Source organism: Eschrichtius robustus, chromosome 3 (genome assembly GCF_028021215.1).
Source record: "Eschrichtius robustus isolate mEscRob2 chromosome 3, mEscRob2.pri, whole genome shotgun sequence".
Taxonomy (NCBI): domain Eukaryota; kingdom Metazoa; phylum Chordata; class Mammalia; order Artiodactyla; family Eschrichtiidae; genus Eschrichtius; species Eschrichtius robustus.
In genome coordinates, this window is record NC_090826.1 from 109,687,878 (window position 1) to 109,714,122 (window position 26,245).

Genomic DNA, 26,245 nt, shown 5'->3' on the forward strand with positions numbered 1-26,245 from the left:
CTGTCTGGCTTATTTCATTTAGCATAACGTCCTCAAGGTTAATCAGTGTTGTAGCATGTGTCAGAATTTCTTTCCTTTTTAAGGCTGAACAATATACCACTGTATGTATATACCATATTTTGTTTATCCATTCATCAGCTGGTGGACATCTGGGATGCTTCCACCTTTAGGCTATTGTGAAAAATGTTGCTGTGAACATGGGGGTACAAATATCTGTTTGGGTCCCTATTTTCAATTCTTCTGGGTATATACTCCAAAGTGGAATGCTGGAACATATGGTAATTTCATGTCTCATTTTTGGAGGGACCATCACCCCATTTTACATCCCCACCAGCAACATACGAGGGTTCCAATTTCTCTGCATCCTCACCAACACTTATTATTTTCGGTTTTTTGGATAAGAGCTATCCTAATGGGTGTGAAGCGGTATCTTATTGTAATTTTGATGTGCATTTCTGTAATGATTAGTGAGTGATGTTTAGCATCTTTCTGGGTGCTTAATGGCCATCTGTGTATCTTGAGAAATCTCTATTCAGCTCCTTGGCCCATTTTTTAATTGGATTGTTTGTTCTTTTGTTGTTGGTTGAGCTGTAGAAGTTCTTTATATATTCTGGATATTAAGCCCTTATCAGATATACGATTTAAAGATATTTTCTCCCATTTAGTGGGTCGCCTTTTCACTCTCCCTAACGTTAATCCTTTGATGCCCTGAAGTTTTAAATTTTGATGTAGTCCCATTTATCTATTTTTTCTTTTGTTGCTTATGCTTTTGGTATCATATGCAAGAAAGCATTGCCAAACCCACTGTCATAAAACTTTTCCCCTATGCTTTCTTCTAAGAGTTTTATGGTTTTAGTTCTTTTGTTTAGGTCTTTAATTCATTGAGTTAGTTTTTGTAATATGATGTATGGTAAAGGGTTCAACTTCATTTTTTTTGCATGGGGATATCCAGTTTTCTCAACACCATTTGTTAAAGGTTTTCACATTTTTAAAGGGTTGAAATAAAAGCAAAAGAAATGGATCTTCTGACACATGAAAATTAAATTCAAAATTCAGAATCCATAAATAGTTTTAGTGGAGTAGAGTCAAGCTCAATTATTTACATATTGTCTGTGGCTGCTTTTGTACCACAATGGCAGAGTTAAGTAGTTGTGACAGAGACTATATTGTACATAAAACCTAAAATATTTACTATCTGGTCCTTTACAGAAAAAGTTTGTCAAGCCCTGCTCCAGACCATTGAAAATCCTTATGCTCATATCCTTCTACATCTGAAAACCTCTCTACCAAATCTCAACTTTAAAAGCTTGTTCAGGGACTTCCCTGGTGGCGCAGTGGTTAAGAATCTGCCTGCCAATGCAGGGGACACAGGTTCGATCCCTGGTCTGGGAATATCCCACATGCCGTGGAGCAACTAAACCCACGTGCCACAATTACTGAAGCCCGTGCGCCTAGAGCCCGTGCTCCGCAACAAGAGAAACCACTGCAATGAGAAGCCTGTGCACCGCAATGAAGAGTAGTCCCCGCTCGCCGCACCTAGCGAAAGCCCGTGCGCAGCAATGAAGACCCAATGCGGCCAAAAATAAATAAATTAAATAAATTTAAAAAAATAAAATAAAATAAAATCTTGTTAAGAAATCCACCTCCTCCATGAACTATCTTTTGATTATCCCACTGATCTCTTATCAACCAATCCATTTTACTAATCTCCAAAGAACAATTAACACAAAATTCCTTCTGGCTGATTCAGTTACACTTTTCACAAGTGGCAATCCTCTTTACTACACTAAAGTTTCTGTGAGAACAGACTATAGCAACTATACCTTATTTTATTTCTCTATTTCATAGTATAGAGTTCTGATACAACAAATACTTTATTAATGTTTTTGAATGATTGGCTGCCCAGAGTCTTTCTGGTTATCGTACCTTTCATTGAAGACTCAGGCCCGCTGGTTCTCTGAGAGCCATGGGCAGAGCTGTTGTTGGATACCACCATTGGCCCAGGACTCTGGCCCAGGGAAGGGATGGTGTTAAGGGTATTCACCAGTTTGGCCACTTCATTGCTATTTTCACCTGTAACCCCAGGTCGCTTCACAGTGACAAAGCTGGCAATGCTCACTGCAGGTGGAGAAGGGAAGGAGGGAGCTTTGTTGGCCAAGTGATAATCATCTGTTCTCCACCCACCACCCATCCCAGCTCTGCCATCTCCTCTTCCCAAGCCTCACCTAGTTTGGGATTCTGGTTGGATTGGCCTGGAGGCTGAACAGCAAGGTGCCCCAATGAGGTCGGCTGTGTGGCGGTGGGAGTGGTAGAAGTGCTGGGAGTGGACTTGGTCTGCTGGGACTGGGACTGTGGGACGGTGCTTCGAATGGTGAGAGTGGCTGGGATGACGGTGGTGAAGGTGTTGGTGGTGGGCCGCACAGGCATCGTGGAGCCTGGCCTCACAGGGGTCATCTGAGAGAACACTTGTGGGACTCCAACTGTCGGCTTAACAAACTGGGTACCTGGGGCTTCAAAAGAGAGACAAAAATACCAAATCTTGGTCAACGAGCTCACCTATAATACATTCCCCCTGTCTTTACTGGAAATACTGGAATAGGAAAAGATTATCTCCCCAAACTGATTGGTGACTGTCAGGTTCCCAAGGGTAGCATAGATTCTAATGTCTAAGACAACAGGTATCACAAACTGATAAAACAAGTTAGCCTCAGTAATCAGCCCTGAAAACATTAAAGTTAGCGAAGAGTCCCATCAACTCCTCCCAAAACACCTTACCACACTGCCTTTTCTATTCCAAGAATACAATAATGAGTAGCTTGACCTTTGTTATTGGAAGAGAATAATAGGTATAGAGTGGGAAGCAGTATGGGTACATACAGGCCAAAGGGCAGAGCTGGTTCTGAAAAAAGTGATCTTTCTCAGAATACTAAAGGAGTCTTTCATTCTCTTATACAAATTCAAATAGAAGACAGACTATGCCATTCTACTAGGACGTCCCAAAGGTGAGTCTCCTGGCTCAACTATAGACAATTTCACTGACAAACATTTAAGAAATATCAGAACTAGATAGGATAAGCTCATGAGACTGAAGGCCAAAAACCCCTATGGGCTCTGAGAACAACAACAAAAACTTAGGAAGACAAGGTACAGAGATACCTTTACTACAACTAAATCAAGATACTCTTTTTTGGTCTGAATTGTAGTAAGCTTATAGACACTAAATATAGAACTGGGGGAAAATTACAAGATTTTTAAATATTATCTTTCAATTTGGTTTCTTAAAAAAAAAACAACTAGTCATTGGCAATATTTCTCCTCAAAGGATATGCCATTTGTTTAATTTATATTCCAAATCTATGCTATAAAAGTAAAGCAAAATAAGTTTATAATCCCACCATGTAAGTGAGCAGACTTATAAGGAATACAGAATTTGGGAGTTTGCATTAATAATAGTTCTTCAGGATAACAAACTTAATAGCTGAATAAAACAGCAGAAACAGAAAAATAACTATATAAACCCTGTTTTAGTGCCTTGTGAAGGGTGGTAAAAAGTTAAAAAGAAAAATAAAACCACCACCCTGGCCAAAGGTTAGAGAGTTTTTTAAAAATGGGGCTTCAATCAATATGATTTTTGTAGTTTTCGATTTCCCTTAAATACACTTTTTAAATGACCTTGAGTATTTTGAGACAACAAAAACAAGTCTTCTGGATGCTAGTTTATTCCAAATGGGTAGACATTTTTCCTTACCTGGGACTAGTGTAATTGGTCTAACTGTTTGGCCTTGCTGTACGTTCAGCACAATCCCAACCTGATTCATTGCATTTTGTACAGGCCGGACATTTCTTACAGGAAATCCCTGCATTAAAAAGCAAAATGATCTTTAACATGGAGATCGGCTAACACTAGCAGAGACTGCATTAAGACCTATATCCAAAAAAATGCCCACACCCTTACCTAATGATTCTCTCCTCTAGAACTAGAACTTTTAAATGACTGAGATGGAGAAATTTTGGACTTCTGGCAAACTTTTGAGTGGCAAATATTAAAACTGGAGAATGAGCTTTGGTACATATGAACAAAAATGAAAACCTACTTCTTGTCTTAAGAGAACCTCAGCTTAAAAAAACTCATCCACAAACTGGCCCCTCAATTACTAAAGGCATAGAATGCAAAAAAATGACACTAACAGTATTCACTGGAGTGATTCAACATACAAACAATTGTAAGAAACTGTTCCCAAAGTCCACTTCAAAGGCCATATACCTCTGGGAAATTTGTTAGACAAGGCAGAAAAAAGCATTTGCCTTTACATTCCACACCAGCATTAGGCTTTCAACTCCAATTCACATTTATATCAAATAAGTCATCTTCCTTCTCTTCCAAAGATCTCCCTGCACTTCACCAATCTTGCATGTATTATCTCCATAAGTCAACTAACTTACCCCATTTTAAGAAAAATAGCCCAAGTAAAGGGTGAGAACCCTTGAGGACCAAGTGTTAAGGCTTCCTAATGCAAGCTTCCCACTCTTTCCTGCCTAGACCTCAATCAAATTACTTAATAGCCCTCCAGGGGTATAAAGAGGCAATTACCCAGCTGTACGCTATGCTGGGCTTTCTACTAAAGTCAGCATCAAATTAAAAACTAGCAAATGAGAAAGCCAAATCAAAAGACAGGACTTAGAACCATTTCTAATGATGCTAAAGACTCTTAAGTCAGAGCCTTCAAAGGTTCCCATAGTCTTTCTCTCCTCTACCATGTCTGAATTCAGTAGAATTCAGAGTCCTACTTACCTGTGTAGTGATGAATATTGGTTGTGAGGCCACAGGGGAACTAGTCACATGATTGGCATTCTGCATGACCTGGACAGGCCTCAATACTGGTTGAGTAACCACTGTACCCAGACCTGGGGTTGGATTCTGGGTTAGGATGAGCGGCTGTCCACCTTGTTGGACCAAAGAATTGCCAGCTAAAGGGAAGAGGAAAAAAAAGAACAATGTAAGAGAAAACAAACCCACCATTATAAGCAACACAATGGTCTTAGATAAGAAATGGTGTCCCCATATATCAAGATATCCAAGACTGTCACTCACCTCAGGTTTAATGTCACCAAACTTACCAAATATTTAAGCTCCACCCAAAGCTACAACTAACAGAAAAATACACAGGAAGGGAAAGTTCACTAAAATCTTCCCCATATATCTTAACTAGGGATGTCTTAACACACACAGTAAGACTTCTATATGGCTATCACTTTGACTCTGATGATTTAAGTGACCACAAATAATCTCCCCATACCAAATCAGCAAAACAAAGTAACATGTAAGTTCCTTCCCCACATTTTAACTAGGTAAAAACCTATTTTATCAGAATGTAATTTGTTGTTAGCTAATCCACCTTATCTTTTAAAAAGAGGAATATTCATCTACAAACATTAATTCAGCAAGTACACAGAATCTAAAAAATGGGATCTCTTCCTAGCACGTCAAATCTCAGAAATGTAACAGATTCTCTAAACATCCATTGTCTTTTATAGGTATGGGAACACAGAGACTGACAGGCTACCTTCTTTATGTCATCAGAACTGATAAAGAAAAGACCTGGCCAAAACTAATCAACACCAAGTAAAACTGACATGACTTAAGAAGATTCATTCATTAATAAATAGTAACAAATATCATAAATATTAAAAAACTGGCTAATTTTTTTGAAATATTTTAAATTCTTTTTCATGTGTGTTAAAAGTAATTCTGTAATGTTTTTAAGTCCTGTATTTGCTACAGTTGGCTAAAACATCATTTATACTAAGTTTCCTGATTTACAAAGAATACTCCAAAACAGAAATTCTATTCCAGAGAGCCAAAATATTGGGTTTGCCAAAAAGCATGTTCTTTTTTTCTGTAAGATGGCTCTAGTAGCACTTAGTTGTCTTTAACTTCATTCAAAACAATTTTGTTAGATTGTATTGTGACAGCTGTCATATCAGCATGCATTTAAAAAAAACTTATCAAGACTGTTGACTTTTTGTGTAGTCATTTTAATACTGAAGATGGAAGAAAAAAATTTACATTTTTGGCAATATTATGCTTTATTATTTCAAGAAAGGTAAAAACGCTGATATGCAAAAAAAGATTTGTGCAGTGTATGGAGAAGGTGTCGTGACTGATCAAACGTGTCAAAAGTGGTTCGCGAAGTTTCGTGCTGGAGATTTCTTGCTGGACAATGCTCCACGGCTGGGTAGCCCAGCTGAAGTTGACGGCGATCAAATCCAGACATTAGCTGAGAACAATCAACGTTATACCACACGGGAGATAGCCGACATACTCAAAATATCTGAATCAAGCGCTGAAATTCACTTACACCAGCTTGGTTATGTTCATCACTTTGATGTTTGGGTTCCACATAAGTTAGGCGAAAAAAACATTCTTGACCTTATTTCTGCATGCGATTCTCTACTTAAATGCAACAAAAATATTTTGTTTTTAAAACGGAAAAATTGTGATGGGCGATGAAAAGTCGATATTGTACAATAATGTGGAATGGAAGAGATCATGGGGCAAGCAAAATGAACCAGCACCAACCACAGCAAAGGCCGGTCTTCATCTCAAGAAGGTGATGTTGTGTATATGGTGGGATTGGAAGGGAGTCCTCTGTTATGAGCTCCTTCTGGAAATCCAAACGATTAATTCCAACAAGTACTGCTCCCAATTAGACCAACTGAAGGCAGCACTCGACAAAAAGTGTCCACAATTAGTCAACAGAAAATGCATAATCTTCCATCAGGATAATACAAGACCGCATGTTTCTTTGATGACCAGGCAAAAACTGTTACAGCTTGGCTGGGGAGTTGTGATTCATCCACTGTATTCACCAGACATTGCACCTTCGGATTTCCATTTATTTCAGTCTTTACAAAATTCTCTTAATGGAAAAAATTTCAATTCCCTGGAAGACTGTAAAAGGCATCTGGAACAGTTCTTTGCTCAAAAAGATAAAAAGTTTTGGGAAGATGGAATTATGAAGTTGCCTGAAAAATGGCAGAAGGTAGTGGAACAAAACGGTGAATACGTTGTTCAATAAAGTTCTTGGTGAAAATGAAAAGTGTGTCTTTTATTTTTATTTTAAAACCAAAGGAACTTTTTGGCCAACCCAATACCTAAATCAAAGATTCAAGCAAAATACTGCAACTTTTTACCTCAAATCACCAGAATGGGATGGACTCCTCTGAAGCTTTAAGTTCCACTTGACAAATGGTGTCACTACAGTTAGCTACAGAGCTAGACCACCAAAGTGGGTATACAGGTGGCTATTAATGGGCCAACCTTGGATTGTCCCATGTTCTCCCAGAAACTGAGAGTCCATCAGTGGACTAGACCCTCATAGTTACTGCGCCAGCAGACTAGTAATTATAGATGTTGACAGATAAAAAATTCCAAATTCTAGCTATGCTAATTATACTGCCAATTTATTGACTCTCTCTCTATATATATATATATATTTTTTTAAATTTATTTATTTATTTATGGCTGTGTTGGGTCTTTGTTTCTGTGCGAGTGCTTTCTCTAGTTGTGGCAAGTGGGGGCCACTCTTCATCGCGGTGCGCAGGCCTCTCACTATCGCAGCCTCTCTTGTTGCGGAGCACAGGCTCCAGATGTGCAGGCTCAGTAGTTGTGGCTCACGGGCCTAGCTGCTCCGCGGCATGTGGGATCTTCCCAGACCAGGGCTCGAACCCGTGTCCCCTGCATTGGCAGGCAGATTCTCAACCACTGCGTCACCAGGGGAGCCCTATATATATATTTTTAACTTAAATATTTTATTATGGAGATGTTCAAATACATATAAAAATAGAACACTATAATAAATCTCTATGTACCTATACCAGCTTCAATAATTATCAACTTAAGGCCAATCTTGTTTCATCTATACTTCCCATTCTCTTACCAGCTCCCATATTATGTTGATACAAGCTTCGGATCATATCATTTCATCTATAAATATTTCAGTATATATCTCTACAAGATAAGAACTTTAAAAAAGAGGAAATATCAACACCATTATCACTCCTAAAAGATATTATAATAATTCTGTAACTATAGTGGATAATACTGTATGATATAATTGAAGTTTGCTGAGAGAACAGAACTTAAATGTTCTCACTACCCCCTATCCCTACCCCCAAAAAAGGATAAATATGTGAGGTGATGGATGTGTTAATTAACTAGATAGTGGGAATCCTTGCACAATGCATACATATACCAAATCACAATGTACACATTAAATATCTTACAATTTTATTTGTCAATTATACCTCAATAAAGTTAAATATATACAACAATTCTTGGGAGCTTCCTTGGCACTTCCTTGGCAGTGGTTAGGACTTTGCGCTTCCACTGCAGGGGGCACGGGTTCCATCCCTGGTGGGGGAACTAAGATCCCACATGCCGCACTGTGCGGCAATAAATGAATGAATGAATGAATAATTCTTTAATATCAAATACCCAGTTAGAATTCAAATTGAAAATTACATTTTTTTGTTTGAATTAGGTTACAAAAGGGTTCATAAAGTATAACTGATGACATACCTCTTCAATCTCTTTTAATCTATAGGTTCCCCATCCATCTCTTTTTTACTCCTTTGCAATTTCTGGTTGAAAAATACTGACTAAGCAAAAACATGTATTTTCTATTCACTATTTTAACTGCTAGGGTAAAAGAAAATAAATTATCTGTTATTTATCTAAGCCTAAGAATTCTTAAGATAATCACTGACTCAACATCTCAACTAAATATAGGAAGGGAAGGATGGAAAATTTTTTGCATTTATGTGAAATCAACCAGCATTAGCAAGTCTCAAAAGACAGGCCTTGTTCATGAAATCTACACATACTCTACTACTATAAAGAATGTTAACACAAGCATTTTCTGCAAATATTCTCTCTGACATCAGGGTCACGTTTGAATTTTGGTGGATTGTTAGGACTTTTCCAAAAATAAAGTGCAAATAAAAAAGTAGGTTTCTAAGCCTAGACTAGGTTTACAATTCAATTGAAAGCAAAAACTAGCACACGGCAAGTCACACTGGATAAATTAAAGTCACACTGAGTAAATATTTATTTAATGTATTCTATAAATTCATTCTAATAATTCTAATGAATTATAATAATTCAATTCTAACAAATGAGTTGTTTTTAATGATTTCTGCATTCTTATTAAGTCTTTCCTAAAAGAAATTCTGACAATTCAAAGGTCTTACGAAGTTCCATTTCCAGAGAATGAAAGAGGCAGTTAGAACCCTGAGACTTAAAAAAGCCTTTAAAAGAATTATCTGACCAATCCCCTACCTGTAAGTTTGCTCTCAAATAATCTAGGTACCACAGCCATAAACTGATTAAATAATAGAAGATTCAGCAGCTTCTCTCACAACATGTTCTGTTTGTTTTAAAAATCTGAAGGTCTTGATTTTTTTTTCTTCATTCTTTTAAGTTCACTTACACAGCCTTAAACCCCAGAAATAAGAGGGCTAAATGGAGTTGAAATGGACCAAACAGGAATTGAAAATCATAATTACAGTAAAAAATTTATAACATTAAATTCATATCATTCACAGCTCAGAATTAAGCAGTGGTTCATTTCACTTCATAATGTTCCTTTCCAATGCAAACATATGATCAGTCAGAACTATACGAATAATTTCTAAATGCTGAGTGGTAGATTCTGAAGAACAGCAAAAATAATAGTAAAAATGTTCTAAAATTTTATTCCTAACACTTCGTTAAATAAAAAAGCCTTATTGAGATATAATTCACATACCACACATATTTTATCACCCATTTAAAGTGTACAATTTAGAGGCTTTTGGTATATTCACAAGATTTGTGCAATCATCACCACTATTTAATTCCAGAACATTTTCATCACCTCAAAAAGAAACCTTATACCCATTAGCAGTTATTCCCCATTCTCCTCCCCCCAGCCCTGGTAACCAACAATCTAACTTTCTGTCTCTACACATTTGTCTATTATGGGCATTTCATAATAATGGGGTCATATATGCGGCCTATTTGATATCTATCTATCTATCTATCTATCTATTTTTGGCTGTGTTGGGTCTTCGTTGCTGCGCACGGGCTTTCTTTAGTTGTGGCGAGCGGGGGCTACTCTTCGTTGCAGTGCACGGGCTTCTCATTGCGGTGGCTTCTCTTGTCGCGGAGCACGGGCTCTGGGCGCACAGGCTTCAGTAGTTCTGGCACTCGGGCTCAGTAGTTGTCGCTCTCGGGCTCTAGAGCGCAGGCTCAGTAGTTGTGGTGCACGGGCTTAGTTGCTCCGCGGCATGTGGGATCTTCCCGGACCAGGGATCGAACCCGTGTCCCCCGCACTGGCAGGCAGATTCTTAACTACTGCGCCACCAGGGAAGTCCCACATTTTGCTTATTCATTCAACATCTTAGGTTGTTTCCAATTCTGGGCTATAATGAATGAATAACGCTGGCATTTCAAGAGTATCTGATTTTAGAAAGTCACACAACTGTGTGCTTATCTACGCATAAAAGAAGTTTTGAGCCCCCTTTTTTTTTTGGCCGCACCCCATGGCCTATAGATCTTAGTTCCCCAACCAGGGATTGAACCCGGGCCCTCGGCAGTGAAAGCATGGAGTCCTAACCACTTGACCACCGGGGAACTCCCAGCATGAAAGAATTTTTGGATGAACACACAAGACATACGTAACTGTGGTTACCAGTCTATACCCTTTTGTTTTTAAAACCATGAATACAGGTTAACATTTTAATTTGAATACTAGAGCTTTCTAAAGTAAATAAAATCCATTTTCATATTTCAAAAAATTTTTGTACACAGGCCACAGGAATCAAGGGTCCATTCAAAGAGAGTAGGTCACATCAGTGTGTCATGAGATGCTCATCATGGGCCTTGGAACGCTGGGATCAAAGAAAAATTTAGCTAAATTGGTTGCTAATAGCACTTTGACAGCTTATTTTAAGAGAAACATAGGAAAGTAGTATAATACGGTGGGAAGGCCACAAGTTTTGCAGTCTAAGTAATTCAAATCCAGTTTAGTCACTTACTATTTGACCTTAAGTACATTATTTAGACTCTCCACGCCTTGGTTTCTACATCTGTAAAAATGAGAAAATCTCTAGATAGAGGTTCCTCATCTTTATATATATGAGGGTCACTATAAGTTTAAAAAAATTTTAAGGATTTTCCATGTGATAAAAATTATTTTTTCAGGGACTTCCCTGGTAGTCCAGTGGTTAAGACTCTGAGCTCCCAATACAGGGGGCCTGGGTTCAGTCCCTGGTCGGGGAACTAAGATCCCTCATACTGCAACTAAGCCTGCGCGCTGCAACTACTGAGCCCACGTGCTCTAGAGCCTGCGCATTGCAACTAGGGAGCCTGTGCACCACAACTTCCCACATACCGCAACTAAGCCCGCACACCGCACCGAAGAGCCCGTGAGCTGCAACAAAGACCCAGCACAGCCAAAATTTAAAAATTAATTAATTAATTAATTTAAAAAATTTCATTTTTTCAGTATCCACTTATGTAGAGCAATCTATTATGGCAATTTGACACTAACAAATTTTAAATGCCTGACCCAGCAATCTCACTCTATATTACAGATATGCTTACACAGCAGGCACAGATACAATGCCTGAGAATGTTCACTGCAGCACTGTTTGTAAACACAAAAAAATGGGATTGTAGTAAATGTCCAACAATAAGGGAGGTAAATGGTTACATCCAACACTAAGAACACCAGGTACACTTCTAATGGAAATGTAAATGGATACAACATTTCTAGATGGCCAATCCAGGAAAAACATTGATCAAAATCCTTAAAAATTGTGATAACCTTTGATCCAACAATTTGACACTTAGAAATGTATTCTCAGAACTATGGATGTGAGAAAAGACAAGAGAGACAAGAGAGACAGAGATGTTCACAATAGCCCTTTAAAGTAATAGTACACTCCTTTACAACCTATTGCTAATAACAGCTAACCAAACAACGGGAAATAGTCATCAGAATGTTACAAAAACATTTATTAAAATGAGAAGATATTCACTATATATTAAGGAAAAAAAGCAAGTACAATCTGTATGGATCCATTTTTATAAAAATTGAATCACTGCACACAGCATACAGATGTACATAATAGTACACATATGTACAGAGTAAGTTACAAATAGTTATCTCCAGGTAGTGAGATTACAGTTAAAAATTGTTTTCTTTTTTTTTTTTACTGTCCACTTTTTCTACAATGCACATATTATCCTTGTATTAATAAAGCTAAAGGAAATAAAATACGTAAAAATAAGTCTTTTATAGCAATGCAATGATTCTATGAAGGTGCTTATTCTACACATGAATCTTGAGTCATAACTTGCCAGTAACTTACTTTCAGAATGTAGAAACAGTCATCAGAAACGAAACAGAAACCAATACTACGTAACTTCTCTAGTCAATAAACTCATTAAAAAACACTTCTCTTTCACCATTCTTTCAGGTAGACAACAACCCTGTCCTATTTTTCATACCCAGGAACCAATAACCAAATGAATCTGCCAAAGAAAATATGGAACAAGGTTGCTCTCGGACAATTCTTAGCAGACTAGTGGGGCTCTTCTAATTAAAAAATATAAACAATCAAACAACCCCCCCCACATCTCTTTAATAGTTAGGAATTTGGGGTTTACATTTTCTTTCCTAGAAGTTATCAGCAAAAAGAATCAGCTGCCCTCTGACTTGAAACACTAGCATCGATTCAGCACTAACTCAGAAGGAACAGCACCACTCACTTCCATATCAGAGAATCAGTACTAAACTCACTCCAACACCAGCAGAACCACATCAGTACCTAAAACTGAACAGGTACAGCTGTTCCTAAGACCTTTTTTAGTCTCTCACCCCTCTAGCCCAGGAAGAATTTCCCAATAATCCCACTTACCATTGTTGTTGGCAATTAGTGTGACAAGAGTCTTCTTTGTACTGTCGCTGTTCTGTGCCCCGCTGCTACTAACGGTGGTGGATGTAGAGAGGTGCCCAGCAACAGAAGCATGGGCAGCGATGGGCACTGGAGCCGAGACAGGCTGCTGGCTCACAGAAACTGTGGGGAAGGGGAGGCACAGTCACTTGGAGACAGGGACAGATGACACTAAAGGATACTGTTCTAATCTTCCCTTTTCATCTTACTGTGGGTCTCTATACCCAAAAACTTTCCTGCTTTATTCGTAAATCCAACTGTTCATCTGATTTCTCCTATGTGTCCCTCACACCACAAATTAGACACAATGCCTTCTTCTTTGTCTCACATTTCCTGGTTAATTAAGTTAGATTTACGAGCTCACTGAACCCGGATTTTACTGTTTTGCTTATATAGCACAAGCAAACCTCTAGAACTCAAAGGCTTATTATCTCCACTACTGGTATTCATAACCATGCATTAGTAAGCCGTCCACAAGACCCTGAACTGTCCTGTTTCAGCCCAAACCAATGCCATCTTCAGTTCTCAAGGCAGGAAAGATAAAAAAATAAAAAGAGCAACAGATACAATTTAGAGGGGAAAAGAACTACCACTCAGTTTCTGAATTCAGGGCAATCTAGAATTTGACCCTGCAACATCACCTTTTTGAAAGAGAAGCTAACAAGCCTAAGTTTGTAAACTGTCCATGGAGGCAGACACGAAGCAAATTCTGCTCAGCTCACAAAGGAAACCAAGTTCAAGTAAAACAAACAAAAAATTCCCCAAGACTATGGGAACCTGTTTTTGACTGGGTATATAAATGAGCACTGACACACACCTTTGCATTCTTGTTCATACATCATTTGGTAAGAGGATTGCTTATGTGTTTGATAACATTGGTTAATCCAATTCTCAATGTTTTCAATTTATTAAATATAGTGTTTCTAGCCTTATGCACAAGGAAACCAAAGCACTTACAGACCAGAGCACGGGGGAAAAAGGTAGCACCAGTGCCACAGTGAAGCAACCCTGGATTCTTGAAGTCTTCTTCCACCTCACACTTTCTTAACAAAAATGCCATTCAATTCAGTCAATATAACAATGATCTAAGAGCAAAAGAATTTTTGTTACCTGTAGTAGTTTTATCCACTGAATTATAATCCTCAACTACAGAATCCTCAATGACATCACTGATTTTCTGCCATGGCTCCAACTCCTCCTCCTCGCATTCCATAAAGAGGTCGGTGTCCGCCATGCTAAAAGAAAAAGAAGATTGAATAAGATATTGACCTCAGAATGGGAGAAATAGTTTTATACAAAATATGGAATCAGATTCCTGACTATTGGTAACCTATTCCCTTGTGCTCCCTCTACCATTTCCCCTAACCTCCCCCCATTTCCAAGGTTCCAGAAGTATAACTTTTATTCTTGAAAAAAAAAAATTAATGTGGAAGAGTCCACAGCAAATTATTTAATAATTAGGGTTATAAAAATGTAATCTATAATACCCAGGGCTGGGATTAGGGTGAGGCGAATCATGCAAGTGGAGGGTCAAATCCTGCTTTATTTAAAATTGATATTTTGCTCATTATGAAATTTTTTGCATTAATATTGAGCTTTAAAAAATGATACATTTGCTGTTTGAGGAAAGCACCCTAGGAACTTGTTTGAAAAACCAGGAAGTTTTGAAGAAAGCGCTAACCGTTCTGTCTCTAGACTGCTGTTCTACTGATTCTGGACTTGAGCTGCAACATTTCCAGCCTCCAGCCAACCCTGCTTGCTTCAGACTGGCCCCCACAATCCTAATTGGCAAGGGCCAGTTCCTTAATATCTATCCTGTTGTTACCGTTCTGAACTCAGTGGTTTTCGTATACTGATAGACTCCTTGGTTTGTCTCAAGTCTGAAGTCAAGGGGAGATTCTGTCAGCAACCAAGACCTCTCTGTTCAGTCCTTAATGGGTTTTTCCTCAACTGCATGGCTTGTCCCTATATTTGTGCTACTAAATGTATAAAGGTATATAGTTATACCACCCTCTAAATTTTCTCTAATCATGTAATATATTGTGCAATGTTAAATACATTGCATCCTTAAAGCTGTCTGTCCATTAATCTTTATTTCAAAAATCTGAACAAAGGGCCAGGATATACTTGAGCTCTATGTTTGGTGAAATTTAAATGTAAATAAAATAAAAATAATAGCATAAAAATGATACATTAAAATACTATTTTATCTTGATTACTGAGCCTTTTTGCACTTAAGTGAGAACCTCAGTTGTCACAATCTAATTCCAACCCAACTACTACCTTAAATTCCACCATGATTTTGGGAGTCAGCCTTTAATTTGAAAACACTGCTTAAACACTGCTTAAATTACATTCATCTTTGCAATGCAAACAAAGTTATTATTACTATGCTGTCCTCCAGTATCAGTTGACTAAAGGTCAATTTCTTTGTCTTGGAATGGGAGTAGCATTACTGCTCAATGTTCAAACAAAACTTTTAAGGCAAGGACTCTCGGTGCCCTTAGTATCTCAGAAATTTCTTCACCACACCCCTAAAGCAAAACCAAAACAAAACAACCAACCTAACCTTTGTGTTTAAATAGTTAGGTCCCTACAATTTGATAGTATTAGTTTGCAAGATGCCCAACAGATGGCGTTGTCCCCTTGAAAATTTAAAATATTCCAGCAATGCCGCAGTAAGTTGGCTAGTCAAGTGCCCACAGTTTAATGGGTAAAGTGCTTCATTTGATTCTAACTGGTCTCTTAATATTCTATTTTAATTATTTCTGTGTTCCCAAACCAAAACCACAAAGGAGAGAAGGTATGAGCAGAGTAAGAAAAAGCTCTAAAGTGTCAACTTAAATTTTCTTAGTTTCGTATTTAATTTACATATACAAAAGACAATGCTAGCCAGAAACCAAATTAAAAAGAAGCCAAATCCATATCAAAGGCATTCTTTGAGTAAAGACTACACAACACACTTTTGTATTTTCCAGTCTAGTTCCACTGAAAGAGGTAACATTCTAAACAACTCTTTTCTAACTGCTTAATTTTATACTATTGTTCTTTGCTGTGTAACTTTCTTAGAGCCCACAGCCAACAGACAATTAATGCATACTATCAAACATCCAGCAGAATGAATATAAACTGTGGATAACCTCTACAGATGGTTTTCAAGGACCTTCTTTCAGCTGTGACCAGCTGCAAGCAAACTCTCCATACATACGTTGAGCAATCTGTAGAAAACTTTCCTTGGGAATAAGCAGAGCTATCTGAATGCAAATTGTGGTTTTCAATGTCATGCTTATGAATATTTTAATAGCACATCCAAAGGCTGGTCTTTTACCTCAACTATGTATAGTATCATAAGAGACTGAGTTCATGTTTTATCCTGTCAAACAATGAAGATTAATAATGAAAGATTCTTCCATCTGACGGGAGTCAAACTATGTTATTCCTACCATGAACAAGGTATTCTAAGAAACAGAGTGGAAAAGGCAGATGTGAAACAATGGCAAAGAAAAATGTTTATGTCCTAACTACTTTTTTACCAAGTGAGAAAGAAAAGTAACTCCTCAGATACAAGCTCTGCCAAGACAACCAATGTAAATTAAAAGATTCAAAATGGAAAGAAAATTACACTTAGAAAATATTTTTCAAGGTTTTTACAAGGGAGAAGACAGTTAACCAACAAGGTCTGACAACTCAGAAAATAATGAATCGGCTGACTGAGCATATTTTATGACTCACACCAAAATATCTCTGAAAGACACTGAAAACAAGTTTTCCAAATAGTCCTTATTTCTGATCTAGACTCTTCTATCTCAGAATGTGATCATTCCTTTCATTTCAGCATCTACAGCCCAGGGTCGAAAAATTAACTCTGTTGAAAAGATGGGCCATGCCACAATAGAGGTATCAACCTGAATTAAATTCCTTGTAAACTTTAAAAATGAAAAATGCAAATTTAGCACCCTTCAGTAGTTTTCCAGCTATCAAAAAGGAATCTTCGGGCTTCCCTGGTGGCGCAGTGGTTGACTGCCTGCCAATGCAGGGGACACGGGTTCGAGCCCTGGTCTGGGAGGATCCCACATGCCACGGAGCAACTAGGCCCGTGAGCCACAACTACTGAGCCTGCGCGTCTGGAGCCTGTGCTCCGCAACAAGAGAGGCCGCGATAATGAGAGGCCCACGCACCGCGATGAAGAGTGGCCCCCACTTGCCGCAACTGGAGGGGGCCCTCGCACAGAAACGAAGACCCAACACAGCCATAAATAAATAAATAAATTAATTAATTAATTAATTAATTTTAAAAAAAGGACTCTTCATTAATATAATGAAATGCTATATTTAATATCTTTACCAAGATGCTCAAGGAACACCATCATTCTCTGCGGTATTCCAAGTGATCCATGGCCTATAACCACCTTTCAACTATTTTTGATCAAAGAAGACAGGAATTACTAAATATGTAGTACTAAAGTATATAAATCTTCCCAAACTATCAGTCTACTCATGTTTAACCTCTTTCTACACCAAACCTTCAACTTAATTTCTCACAAGAAAAATAAAACTCTGGAATTTTCCCCTCTCTTCCCTATTATTTTGCTATAAAGGATAAACGTACTCATAGGCTTGGAATACATCTCACATGCAAAAACAAACAGTGACTTCCCTGGTGGTCCAGTGGTTAAGAATCCACCTTCCAGGCTTCCCTGGTGGCACAGTGGTTAAGAATCCGCCTGCCAATGCAGGAGACATGGGTTCCGGTCCTGGTCCGGGAAGATCCCACATGCCGCGGAGCAACTAAGTCTGTGCGCCACAACTACTGAGCCTGCGCTCTAGAACCCGTGAGCCACAACTACTGAGCCCGCATGCCACAACTACTGAAGCCCGCGTACCTAAAGCCTGTGCTCCGCAACAAGAGAAGCCACCGCAATGAGAAGCCCACGCACCGCAACGAAGAGTAGCCCCCGCTCATAGCAACTAGAGAAAGCCTACACGCAGCAACGAAGACCCAACACAGCCAAAAATAAAATGAATAAAATAAATAAATTTATAAAAAAGAAAAAAAGAATCCGCCTTCCAATGTAGGGGACGCAGGTTCGATTCCTGGTCAGGGTACTAAGATCCCACATGCCACAAGGCAACTAAGCCCGCAGCTGCAACTACTAAGCCTGCATGCTCTAGAGCCCGTGCGCCACAACTACTGAGCCTGCACACTCTAGAGCCCGCGCACCACAACTAGAGAGAAACTTGTAGGCCACAAGGAAAGATCCCACGTACTGCAACTAAGACCAGACGCAGCCAAATAAATAAATAAATAACAAAACCAAAAAACTTACATTGAGCTTCAATCCTTACTCAATTTTGGGACATTTTCATTTCTTCTGAAAAAGTGCCAGGTAAAAACCTGAATTTCAGAAATTAAAGGCCAGCACATAGGGAACACCATGCTACATCAAGAGAAAAACTTGCACAGGTAGTAAATTTGAGAATCATATACTGTAACCAAGTAAAGGGGCAAACTTTCATCATATTACAACTATGAATCTCTGAATCAAGACTGTAGTGATTCCTTTTCTGTTATTCTTAAAATGAGATATCAATTTTAATTATATACAAGAGTAGGGAATTCCCTGGCAGTCCAGTGGTTAGGACTCCATGCTTCCACTTCAGGGAGCCTGGGTTTGATCCTTGATTGGGGCCAAAAGAAAAAATTATATACAAGAGTAGACATGTATCCATCACCCAGCTTCAAAAATTATCAACCAATCTTGTTTCATTTATGCCCTCTCTCCTTCATATTATTTTGAAACTAATCTCTAATATCATATTTATAAATATTTTATTATGTAGCTCTAAAAGATAAGGACTTGAAAAGATCATGTACCAAAAAAAAAAAAAAAAAATCATAGAGAATTCCTTGGTCATTCAGTGGTTAGGACGCGGTGCTTTCACTGCTGGGGCTGGGTCTGATCCCTGATTGGGGAACTGAGATCCCACAAGCTGCATGGCCAAATTTTAAAATAAATAAATAGATAAATCATAGTACCATTAATATGCCTAAAAGATTTATAGTCTCTTAATATCAAATATCTAGTCAACACTGAAATCTCAAATTCTCTCAAACGCCATATTTCTTTTTAAATTTATTTTATATTGGAATATAGCTAATTTACAATACTGTGTTAGTTTCAGGTGTACAGCAGTGATTCAGTTATACATATTCATATATCCATTTTTTTTCAGATTCTTTTCCCATATAGGTTATTACAGAATACTGAGTAGAGTTTCCTGTGCTATATAGTAGGTCTTTGTTGATTATCTGTTTTATATATAGTAGTGTGTATATGTTAATCCCAAACTCCTAATTTACCGCTCCCCCCAACCTTTCCCCTTTGGTAACCATAAATTTGTTCTTGAAGTCTGTGAGTCTGCTTCTGTTTTGTAAATAAGTTCATTTGTAACATTTTTTAGATTCCACAAATAAGTGATATCACATATTTGTCTTTCTCTGTCTTACTTCACTTAGTATGATAATCTCTAGGTCCATGCATGTTGCTGCAAATGGCATTATTTCGTTCTTTTCTTATGGCTGAGTAATATTCCACTGTATATATGTACCACATCTTCTTTACCCATTCTTCTGTTGATAGACATTTAGGTTGCTTCGATGTCTTAACTAAATACCGTATTTCTTAAAGTTTGTTTGGTTTAGATTCAAATAAGGTCCACATATTATGATTATTTGATAAGTTTCTTAGGTCTCTTTTAATTTATAGATCTTCCTTCATCTTTATCCCCCCCCTGTAATTTATTTGTTGAAGAACCAGGTCACCTCTTGCAGTTTCTACAATCTGGATATTGTTGATTACATACACATGGCATTTAATATATGCCTCTGGCCTCTGTATATCCTGAAATTGATAGCTGGATCTAGAGACATGATTAGATACAGGTTTAACATTTTTTTCCCCCAAGACTACTCACAAGGGCAGGATTTTCTTCCATCAGGAATCCTTCCATCCAGGCTCAATGCCTAGAACTAGTCATTCTAAATCTATCATTCCCTTTTATTAACTGAAACACCTTGATTTAAAAAAAACAAAACGTATCTACTATTTGGTTACCCAGTGGTGCAGTTCATACAGTAAAAGTCTCGACTCTTTCCATCTTGCTTCTTTCCCTTTATTTACCAGTTTTCAAAATAATGATCTGTTTCACTAGCATTTCCTCAAAGTGACCAATGAGCTTGTTCTTTTAAAATTAATTAATTAATTAATTAATTTTATTTTTGGCTATGTTGGGTCTTTGTTGCTGCACACGGCTTTCTCTAGTTGCGGTGAGCCGGGGCTACTCTTCGTCATGGTGCACGGACTTCTTGCGGTGGCTTCTCTTGTTGCAGAGCACGGGCTCTAGGCGCACAGGCTTCAGCAGCTGTGGCACGCAGGCTCAGTAGTTGTGGCAGATGGGCTTAGTTGCTCTGTGGCATGTGGGATCCTCCCGGACCAGGGCTCGAACCCGTGTCCCCTGCATTGGCAGGCGGATTCTTAACCACTGCACCACCAGGGAAGTCCAATAAGCTTGTTCTTAAACTATCATTATATCACATCATATGACACATCAATTTATATGTTTTGATCCACTGCAGTTATCCTTATTGATACTCAAAGTGTCCTATTTTGCCTACTGGGAACTTCTCAGTTAGCTCCTGAGTCCTTCTGACACAACCCTTGTGTTTGATAAAATCCTGGCTATAAGTTTCAGGCTCATCTCATACATTCTTGCCCCAGACCTAGAATCAGCCATTCCTCTAAGGAGCCCTGATTTCTTTTGGTGTGGAATGACATTCCAAGATCGCAGTCTAGATGCTAGTGACTTTTCTGCTCATTTAAAAAAAAAAAATGTATTTATTTGGCTGCATCGGGTCTTAGTTGCGGCACGCGGGATCTTTCGTTGTGGTGCGTGGGCTTCTCTCTAGTTGTGGCGTGCGGGCTCTAGAGTGTGTGGGCTCAGTAGCTGCGGCACATGGGCTCTCTAGCTGTGATGCACGCAGGCTCTAGAGTGCACATGCTTAGTTGCTCTGCAGCATGTGGCATCTTAGTTCCCGGACCAGGGATCGAACCCATGTCCCATGCATCGGAAGGCGGACTCTTAACCACTGGACCACCAGGGATGTCCCTCTGCTCATTTTAAACATAAAATTATCTCCATATCAACCCCCAACTATTAGTCAGCTACCTTCAATTTCACTTCTATGTCATTTGGCAGAAAAATTCCAAATCTACAAATAAGACTTGTCTTAGAAACTGAAAACAAACTTCTATTTTCTCCTGAGATTCTTACTTGAGATGTTTCAATCTTTTAAACTTTATTAACTAATTCTCATTACTTCCACTCTTTTTCCAACCCTTCCCTTCCCCTAACAAGTTGCCTACATCATTTTCCTCACTGGCAGAATTTACATATAGTTAAAAAAATTTTTTTTAAGAACAATCAAAGATTAACAAAGAGGACACATGTAGTTTAACCAAGCCCTTTAGCACGTAACTTTTTTTGAGGCTGCCTTCATTACCTTAACATAATCATCTATGTTTTGTTGCATTTTTCAGTAGTTTGTTCATTTTTTATTACTGAGTAGTGCTCCATTTATGGATAAACTATCCATCCACATGTTGACAGATAGTTGTTTTCAATTTTTCAGGCTATTATGAATAAACCTGCTATGAACATTTGGGCACAAGTCTTTGTATGTGCATATGTTTTCATTATTTTGGATAAATAACTAGGAGAGGAATTTCTGGGCCATAGGGTAAGTGTATGTTTAACTTCCAAAGAAATGGCGAATTTTCCAAACACTAGCCTAAGTAGCTTCTGACTTACCCAATTTACAAGTCCTGCAGAGATGGTCTTGTAACTTACTATCTATCTACCTATTTACTGCCACGCCACAGGGCATGCGAGATCTTAGTTCCCTGACCAGGGATCGAACCCACGCCCTCTGCATTGGAAGCATGGAGTCTTAACCACTGGACTGCCAGGGAAGTCCCCGTAACATACTTCATAATGTAGGGTTGCTTAGCTCCTATGACTCCTAGTTTGGGGCCCTCAGCTGATACTCTGAAACAACAGGAACATTCATATTTAACTAACGTATAAGATACTCAATTTAACATTCTTCCCTTAACTACTAGACTGAAATATTTGAGAGGGCAGGAACCATGTCTTTCTTATTTATTTATTAAATTGAAGTACAACTGATTTACAATGTTGTGTCAGTAAAGTGATTCAGTTATACATACATATATATAAAATATATAATACATATGTATGTAATATACATATGTATAATATATATATATTCTTTTTCAGATTCTTTTCCCTTACAGGTTATTACAAAATATTGAATATAGTCCCCAGTAACTATTTTTTTAAAGACTGTCTTTTCTTGAATGCCAAGATATAAACAGATCACCTTAAAGATATCAAATTTCTCAACTACTCCTAACAAAAACTTTACCCATAACACATAGCTAATAAGGTTCTTTTCCAAGCAAACTGGGAGGTGGGAGGGGGATGAGATAAAGCAAAAGACCTACACCTTACAAATGAAGAGCTCATTTCTAGCGTCAATAAAATTTCCAATAGAGCTAAAAAATGTCATCATATTCCAGTGTTCTCCAACATATACTAAGCACAGTCCAAGCTGTGCAGCATATCTGCAGAAGGGAACTGTGTTCAACGGCTGTACATAGGTTATATAAAGGGAAACCTAGATCATTAAGGAATCCACATATGCCAGTGGCTTTTATCCAACTCAGTAATACTCAAACAGGGATAATCTGCCCCCAGAAGACATACAGCAATGTCTGGAGACATTTTTGGTAGTCATAACTAGGAGTGGGGTTGGGGAAGGGTGCTACTGGCATCTATCTAGTGGCAAGTGGCCAGGGGTGCTACTAAACATCCTACAATGCATGAGACAGATGGGGACTTATCTGGCACAAAATGTTAATAGTGCCAAGATTGAGAAACCCTGATCAAACTGAATCCATGTTCTGAAGGGGAAAATTTTTATAAAAAATCATCCCACGTTCTATGCATAAAGAACTCTCATTTCTTTTTTTTTAATTGAAGTATAGTTGACTTACAATGTTATGTTAATTTTCTCATTTCTTTTTAAAATAATGTATCCTCTCTGCAACAGAAGAGATGAGAACAAGATCCCTATGAATTGTTCAAATGGTTACATCTTAACACAGTAAAAACATTTTTATAAAACTCATATACATCTAGTTTGTTTCACCCTATAATGATCTACCTGTGAAACTTGTTGCTGCCTAAGTACGTAATTTCTCCTTATAAAACTTAAGCATTATGATGTTAATTCTGTAAATTTATGGTTACTATCAGTATTAACTGGTAAACAATCTTTGTGAAAATAATTTCCCAAAGTCCCAAAATCTCCATTTCTAAAATTTCTGGTTGTGCCCTTTACTATTCCTCTGTGGGTTGCTTTTGCTAAATATATCAGCTCTTATTGCCTCTTCAACTTTCCAGAGAGCAGTGAACCAAAATGACACGATGCAAACTTATTTCTGCGGTCCTTCTCAAAGTCCTATTGTTATGCTTGAACTTAAAATTACGGAAGTAGCTCTATGTCTCAAAGCCAAAAGTTAAGACAGTAATAAGTTTAAATAGAAAAATGTTAGTCAATAATCCAAACTCTACCTGTCATCAGCTGTTTGGTCTGTGGCTTGTTCTTTTGTAAACAAACAAACAAAAGCTATTGACAATAATGTTTAACCTGAATCAAGTCAAGCACTTAAATTTAACTTCCAGTTTTTAGGAAACACAGCAGTAGAGGAATAAGTTAAGAAGCACCTCAAGGAAATAATGAGATAAATCCAAAAAGTGGGACATTTTAAAAGGAAATAACCAGACAAGTGCAGAATATGGAATATTTTATAAAACTACTAACAGTTTAAAAATGTCAATCTCACACACACATGTATACATGAATGCCCACACACAGAGTGAGAAGACTAACCAGACTGAAAGAAACTAAAGCGATGTAACAAAAGGCAACATGTAAACCTTTACTGGATTCTGGTTCATAAAAAAGCTATAAATGACATATTGGGGAGTACTGGAACATTTGAATATAGACTAGATACAAGATGATATTTGGAAATGATTTTTAATTTTTCTTAGAAAGAATAGTGGTATTAGAGTTATGTAGGAGAACGTATTTATTCTTAGCAAATGCATGAAATGTTCAGTGGAAGTATCATGACTGTGACTTTCAGGTGGTTCAGCAAGTATATATTTTGGCGTTTTCTTACAGACGTCAAATATGCCAACATTAAAAATGGTTGTGTCGGGACTTCCCTGGTGGCGCCGTGGTTAAGAATCCATCTGCCAATCCAGGGGATGTGGGTTCGAGCCCTGGTCTGGAAAGATCCCACATGCCGCGGAGCAAGTGCACCACAACTACTGAGTCTGTGCTCTAGAGCCTACGAGCCATAAGTACTGAAGCCCGTGCGCCTAGAGCCTGTGCTCCGCAACAAGAGAAGCCCAAGCTCCGCAGTGAAGAGTAGCCCCCGCTCACCACAACTAGAGAAAGCCCGCACGCAGCAATGAAGACCCAACGCAGCCAAAAATAAATAAATGGATAAATTTATGAAAAAAAAATCATTGTGTCTAGGTGGTGGGTTCATTGTAGATACTCCTTGTAGTACTCTTTCACCTTTTTTACATGCATGAAATTTTCTTAAAATAAAAAGTTGGGATCAGATGAACAAGGTCTGAGAATCTAACATAAAATATGGTGGCTACAGTTGATAACACTATAATTGAGATTTGCTAAAAGAGTAGAGTTCACATACACACAAGATAAGTATGTGAGGTGATGGATGTGTTAATTAACTGAATGGGGGGAATCCTTTCACAATATTTATGTATATGAAATCACCATGATGTACAGTTTAACATTATACAATTTTATACATCAATTACACCTCAATAACGCTGAAATTAAAAAAAAAAAAAAAGAAAAAAGTAACAGGGAAAAACTACCTACTCATATCTTGGTTGTGATATTTTGTTCTACTATATTCTGCCATTTTCTTTTTGCCATTTACCAAATCAAACTGGTAGCCTCATGGGTTGAATTTTCTGTAAACTCGTTCTCATTTCTAGGAGCAATTTTCACATAGATTATATATACACATTTCTAAAGATGTTGCACAATAATTAAATGTTAGAAAAAATAAATCGAAGTTGAGTTATACAGGTTACCAAGGAGGTACTGTAAGATGACATGAACACTGCCGTCTTCCGTTAATCAACGCATCATGATTATCTGACATCTTGGTAACCTATCTGGTTTCTGTATTTTGTAGCAGTAATTACACTGGTAATATGATTTTCGTGCACTCAGTAGGTTTTACTCAACACTGCAACTCACACAGGACTATTAGTGATTCCCATAGTCTTTAAGTCTTTGGCATTCATCTTTCCATCCATAATATGGGTGTACCAGATACATACCGTTCTAGGGAGGACTGAATTGTATCTTAAATGCCGGCAAATACGGTAGTCTACCTTATACTCAGGTCCTATAAAATCAGCTAGTCAGTAAAAGCCTACATAACTGAAAAGCAAGATACAAAGAGACCCTTTATACAATCTTATTTAAAAGCGGCAAAAAGAATCCCTCAGTTACAACTGTCAGTCTACTTCTGAAGTATTTAATGGGCAGAAATGTCTACCTATCTTCACCTCAAATAAGATTAGGAAAACATGTTTTCTACCAAAACTCTCCAGACAGATTTGGCTCTTGAAGTGTTGAATTCCTTTAATTTGTCTGGTTCTTTTATAGCTCTAAAGTAAACTCCAGGAATGAAGAATTCAGTATCTAACATTTTCAGTTCACTGCTAGCGCATACCCACCCATAAATCAAGATAAAAAGAACATTTGAAACAGAAAAAATGTCTTAAACAAAAAATTTAAGAATACCACTCTCTTGCTCCTGAGTGAGAAATAAACAATAATAATCCTCAAAACAGTCGGTATTCAAGTTACTTCAATTTTTGACTTTAAAAGGGATTAATCCCAGAAAACCTACAGGGCTGAATACTTAGTATGGCTATAAAACTAATTATTGTTAAACTTGTAATAAGAAGCGTTTATTTCCCCAGTCTTCCGCATGGCCCATTTTGTCCCTCACAGGAACTGCTGTAGAACCTCACATATA

At 37.9% G+C, this 26,245-nt stretch overlaps 1 protein-coding gene across 6 annotated transcripts in view; it reads right to left on the bottom strand.

Annotated features, from left to right (window-relative positions):
* POGZ (pogo transposable element derived with ZNF domain) overlaps window positions 1-26,245 on the bottom strand; it is a 44,690-nt gene that overhangs the window by 14,232 nt on the left and 4,213 nt on the right. The window contains exons 2-7 of one of the 6 annotated variants that reach the window (XM_068540788.1): window positions 14,113-14,237; window positions 12,967-13,125; window positions 4,793-4,968; window positions 3,749-3,857; window positions 2,226-2,510; window positions 1,927-2,118 (exon numbers count right to left, since the gene is read on the bottom strand). In XM_068540788.1, coding sequence (XP_068396889.1) covers window positions 1,927-2,118; window positions 2,226-2,510; window positions 3,749-3,857; window positions 4,793-4,968; window positions 12,967-13,125; window positions 14,113-14,236 — 1,045 coding nt within the window. In that variant the 5' untranslated portion in view covers window position 14,237. Of the gene's footprint in view, window positions 1-1,926; window positions 2,146-2,225; window positions 2,511-3,748; window positions 3,858-4,792; window positions 4,969-12,966; window positions 13,126-14,112; window positions 14,238-26,245 lie in introns of all 6 variants that reach the window. The other 5 variants (XM_068540787.1, XM_068540791.1, XM_068540789.1 and 2 more) reach the window with 5 other exon arrangements.